General features: G+C 34.9%; 1 protein-coding gene across 1 annotated transcript in view; it reads left to right on the top strand.

Annotated features, from left to right (window-relative positions):
• The first annotated feature begins 766 nt into the window (after positions 1 to 766).
• net overlaps positions 767 to 5,895 on the top strand; it is a 12,093-nt gene continuing 6,964 nt past the window's right edge. Inside the window, exon 1 of the mRNA XM_068354175.1 lies at positions 767 to 1,686. Within this exon, the coding sequence (XP_068210276.1) occupies positions 1,682 to 1,686 (5 nt within the window). The 5' untranslated portion in view covers positions 767 to 1,681. The remainder of the gene's footprint in view (positions 1,687 to 5,895) is intronic.

Raw genomic sequence — 5,895 nt, forward strand, 5'->3', positions numbered from 1 at the left:
GTGATTTTTGCAAATACATTTAAAATAGTCTCTCTCTCTCTCTCTCTCTCTCTCTCTCTCTCTCTTTTCCAAGTACATACGAAATAGCTGTGTGTTTTTATATACAAATTAGGTCTCTCTCTCTCTCTCTCTCTCTCTCTCTCTCTCTCTGTGTGTGTTTTGCAAGTACATACAAAATAGCTTGTCGTCATGAATTGTTATTTTGTTTTCTCTAAACATGTATATTTCGGTTTTTTAAACATCTTTGTCTACCTACGTCATCGACATTAAATATGGTGAGATCTAATGGTATTGTAATCTGGTTATATCTCAAGGTAGCAACTGAGCGTATGTGAGAAATTTACAGGTTCAGATAAATGAAAAAAGATCTTTAACCATTAAGTGGGATTATTGACACCCTTCGACAGATCTTTCGACCTGACCTGACCTGACCTGTCCACGCGCGGTCTCGGATAAAGGACTTCAAGTGGCGTCTCTAAATCACCGGATATAGATAGAAACGCACACAGGCTGGGACGCACACACACACGAGAGAGAGAGAGAGAGAGAGAGAGAGAGAGAGCGCAGTGGATTCTTCTTCAATGCTCAACACACCAAACCATTTTTGCCTGGACATACTCTGACTAGAACGGCGCCACCCCGCACAAGAGCTCATCACATAGACACCGACACACACACACACACACACACGCATACACAGAGACCTGCAGTCATACACATTCGCACCGACACACGCACATGCCACCACCGTAAGGAGAATCTCTCCGACTAACCAACATCATCATCATTGGCTCAGTTGACCTACGGGAAGCATAGAGGGAGGAGATAGACGTCCGCTCTCCGACCCGCCTTCACTGGGTTCTCTGAACCTGTTCTAAACATCTGAAGACTGAAACCACGTCGCTCTCAAGAGCGTTATTTGCATTTGTGGTGATTTATCGATGGTTCTCATCAATCATTTAGTGAAATAACAATAACTGTTTTTTATATTGTGAATTAGCATCAATTATTTTCATGGTAAAAGTCATTTTTTGGGTCTGTCGCCACCTAACGGGAATCTTCTATAGTCAAGTCTTTCATTCATTGCTTGCTGAGGCTGGGATGGCATCTAACAGCCGATATGCTTTATCTGTGATATAGATCAGTTCAAAGGAGCAATGTGTGATCGCTGCCAACTTGTTCGTTACTATACAACGCCTCGTTTGATCTGATTTGGTGAAATTGTGAAACTTGGAGCTAAAGAATACGACTGTGGAAGTTTAGCACAAATAGAAGGAAGTTTTCGTGAAATGTGTCTTAGAGTAAACGGCAATTGTAGTGTAATTGATCCAGAGTGAATTTACTCCTTTGAAAAGGATATAAATATTCTTGGACACTTTATTTTGTTAGGAGATTTGGAGTGCCTCGGATTTGGTGTATACACAATTGAACGAGCTTTGAAAACAATCATTGTACAGAAATTAGAAGACTTTGTGTCACGTTTATAAATATTTTACATCGCATTATCGAGGAAGATTCTGCTTACTCCGCTATAGGAAGGAATCAATAAGAAATTTAAAAGACTGATTGGATCTTCTCCTGTGAACCAGACACGTGGTTAATGAAAAGGATGATTTCAACCACTGTCACTCTAGCGATGGCATTCGCTCAACCATCAAAGTGTTGATTTGCACTCTGGAAGATGAGGTGAGAAATTAATAAAGTTAATAAAAGTTATCTTTAAATTGTTCTATGACAAGGGGAATATTTTGATCGATTTTATAAGTTAAATACGAGGGATTTAATATTGATCAGTTAAAATGAATGAATGGATTCATTATTATCATATCTTCTGGGGTAGCTTCCGTAATATTTTCCCCCAAAATTATGATTTTTTTTTTAGAATTAAATAAGAGTTTCAATTTAAATGTTTGCTTTAGATTATGGGCGCGTTCTATATCTCACTGGTGTTGTAACTGGACAAAATATAAAGCTTTGGGTAATGTGTTTTAAGACGTTAAGTTATCAATGGCTTCCTCTGGATCCGTATTCAACCCAGTTGAATGAATAAAGTTTAATATGTATATATATATATATATATATATGTATGTATGTATGTGTGTGTATGTATAAATGAGTGTATTTTGTGTTATGTATTCGTTATGAAGTACTTGCATTTAATACTTATGACAGTGAAGTAGTTAAGGCGTAAGAATAACAACGTATTCACAAATCTAATTTTACTATCCTCTATCTTTTAATCTGTTAGATAAATCACGCCTGTTAATCATTGTTATCACCATTTCCCCATCAGGATTGTTATATATTTCTCATTATTATATTGCAGTATTACATTATTATAGTATCAGCATCTCAGCATCTTTTCAAACGTGGTGTTATCATATGTTAATTGCATGATCATAATACTTTTTTTTTTATTAATAATGGAGGACTTACGGATTCATCCAATACGTTTTCAGATTTATTGCTTCAATACATTCCCGAATCTTGTTTGCATATTGCTATTCCGTAAACGTTTACAGAAGTGGAGCAACGTTTATTCTTTTGATTATGAACGGCAGACAACGTTTCGTCTGATGTCCTTATCTCAAGGGGCATTTAATTAATTGGTTAATTGTTTCTTATCACCCGAGTTCGCTAGCAATTTGCGTTTCGTATTATTATTATTCTTATTATTATTATTACTTGCTGAGCTACAACCCTAGTTGGAAAAGCAGGATGCTATAAGCCCAAGGGCTCCAATAAAGAAAAATAACCCAGTGAGGAAAGGAAATAAATAAACAGAGGTAATAAACAAAATAAAATATTTTAATAACAGTAACAAACATTTAATCAGATCTTTCACATATAAGCTATAAGGAAAAAAACAAGAGGAAGAGAAACAAGTTGGAATAGTGAGCTTTTATCAGGTCGCCTGGAAAATTGTATTGTAGATATGTTCGATGATTTATTATTCATTAGGTAGGTTATTCAGGTCTGGGTGTATTAGATGGAGAGATTGTGTTGCTTAATTATATATTTTTAATTATTTATCGTCTATCGCGAGTGCAGATCATTGAGTAATGATGAAGGATAGAATACTGTATGAACTTTTCGCCAACGGCAATGAATATATGCCGAATTCATTTATTGAAAATGACTCATCGACCTATACTGATTGTTAATAAATTTGCACATCATCCACGTGTAGATAGAAATAGCATTATCGAATGCAGATCTTCCCGGACAGTTCCATCCTGTTCGTAATACTAGGTACGCAGTTAATTCTAATAGTCAGGCCTTCTCCATAATGAGGCTCAATACTACACAGTATTCTAGAAGTTTTATTCCAGCTATGACCAAGTTGTGGAATGATCTTCCTAAACGAGTAGTTGAATCTGTAGAACTTCAAAAGTTCAAAGTTGCAGGAAATGTTTTTATGTTGAATAGACTGACGCTGACATAAGTCTTTTTTATAGTTTATTTTGATGTTACAGCTTTTAGAATATTTTTTTTCTATTTTTCATTATTTCTCATATCGTCTATTTATTTCTTTATTTCCTTTCCTCACTCGGCTATTTTTGGGCTTATAGCATCCTGCTTTTCCAACTAGGGTTGTAGCTTAGCTAGTAATAACAATAATAATCTGATATTGTGGGCTTTTCAAACCGACCTTTTACGAAATGTTTAGCAGCGAGTTGAAACGTGATGTGTTATCAGCATCTCATTAAACATAACACAGTGCTACAGTAGGTTCAACCGGCACATGTGATTAAGCTAACAGCATTTATCATGATAAACATGCTTTTTTATAATAATGATGGCTACAATTTTACCTGGCTAATAATCTTTCATACGTCCAGGGGGAATAAATTCACCTTATCCGGTATCCTTTTAATTCATTCATTTCATGCATCGCTGATTTAGCCTTTTTTGTTATCGGTCTCTCCACAATTTATTCATTTATATCTCTGCCTAAGATTACGTTTTTTTAATTGTCTAATTGACATTCAGCAATAAGATTGGAAATAGATTTCTCATGATTTTATGGGCAGTTAATTTTGCTTTTCAAATCATAAGTCGGTTTTTGTCCAAAGAAATAAGCCATGATCGTTACTAGATGTGCTGGTTTAAAGATACTGACAGTGACTGTAAAACACTTATTATTATTATTATTATTATTATTATTATTATTATTATTATTATTATTACAAGCTAAGTTACAAACTTAGTTGGAAAGGCAGGATGCTCTAAGCATAAGGTCTCCAACAGGGAAAATAGCCCAGTTAGAAAAGGAGATAACGAAATGAATAAATTATAACAGAAGTAACTAACAATTAGAATAAAATATTTTTAGAACACTAACAATGTTAGAATAAATCTTGCATATATAAACTATGAAAACTTTAAGAACACAAGTGGAAGAGAAATAAGATAGAATAGTCTGCATGAGTGTACCCTCAAGCAAAAGAACTCTAACCCAAGACAGTGGAAGACCATGGTACAGAGGCTATGGCCCTACATATGAAAGAGATTGTCTAGCCGTAAAGAATACTGTCTAGAGATGGAAATAATATAAATCCAATTGTTGACAGTCGAAATAACGCCTTTTTACCTTTTTGTTGACAGTCGAAATAACGCCTTTTTACCTTTTTGTTGACAGTCGAAATAATGCCTTTTTACCTTTTTGTTGACAGTCGAAATAACGCCTTTTTACCTTTTTGTTGACAGTCGAAATAACGCCTTTTTACCTTTTTGTTGACAGTCGAAATAACGCCATTTGACATTTTGTTGACTGCCGAAATAACGCCTTTTGACCTTTTTGTTGACAGTCGAAATAACGCCATTTGACTTTTTGTTGACAGTCGAAATAACGCCATTTGACATTTTGTTGACTCGAAATAACGCCTTTTGACCTTTTTGTTGACAGTCGAAATAACACCATTTTACCTTTTTGTTGACAGTCGAAATAACGCCATTTGACATTTTGTTGACTGCAGAAATAACGCCTTTTGACCTTTTTGTTGACAGTCGAAATAACGCCATTTGACATTTGTTGACAGTCGAAATAACGCCTTTTAGCCATTTTGTTGACAGTCGAAATAACGCCATTTTGACCTTGTTGACAGTCGAAATAACGCCTTTTGACCATTTGTTGACAGTCGAAATAACGCCATTTACCTTTTAGTTGATAGTCGAAATAACGCCTTTTGACCTTATTGACAGTTGAAATAACACCTTTTGACCTTTTTTGTTAATAGTCGAAACTAACGCCTTTTACCTTTATTGACAGTTGAAATAATGCCTTTTGACCTTATTGACAGTTGAAATAACGCCTTTTGACCTTTTGTTGACAGTCGAAACAATGCCATTTTTACCTTTAGTTGACAGTTGAAATAATGCCTTTTGACCTTATTGACAGTTGAAATAACGCCTTTTGACCTTTTTGTTGCAGTCGAAATATCCTTTTACCTTTAGTTGACAGTTAAAATAATGCCTTTTGACCTTTTAGTTGACAGTTGAAATAACGTTTTTTACCTTTTAGTTGCAGTTGAAATAACACCTTTTCACCTTTTAGTTGACAGTTAAAATAACGCCTTTTTACCTTTTAGTTGACAGTGGAAATAACGCTTTTTTACCTTTTAGTTGACAGTTGAAATAACACCTTTTCACCTTTTAGTTGACAGTTTAAAATAACGCCGTTTTACCTTTTAGTTGACAGTGGAAATAACGCTTTTTTACCTTTATTTGACAGTTGAAATAACACCTTTTCACCTTTTAGTTGACAGTTTAAATAACGCCGTTTTACCTTTTAGTTGACAGTTGAAATAACGCCTTTGACCTTATTGACAGTTGAAATAACGCCTTTTGACCTTATTGACTGGTGAAATAACGCCTTTTGACCTTATTGACGGT

Source organism: Palaemon carinicauda, chromosome 30, assembly GCF_036898095.1.
Source record: "Palaemon carinicauda isolate YSFRI2023 chromosome 30, ASM3689809v2, whole genome shotgun sequence".
NCBI classification, from domain to species: domain Eukaryota; kingdom Metazoa; phylum Arthropoda; class Malacostraca; order Decapoda; family Palaemonidae; genus Palaemon; species Palaemon carinicauda.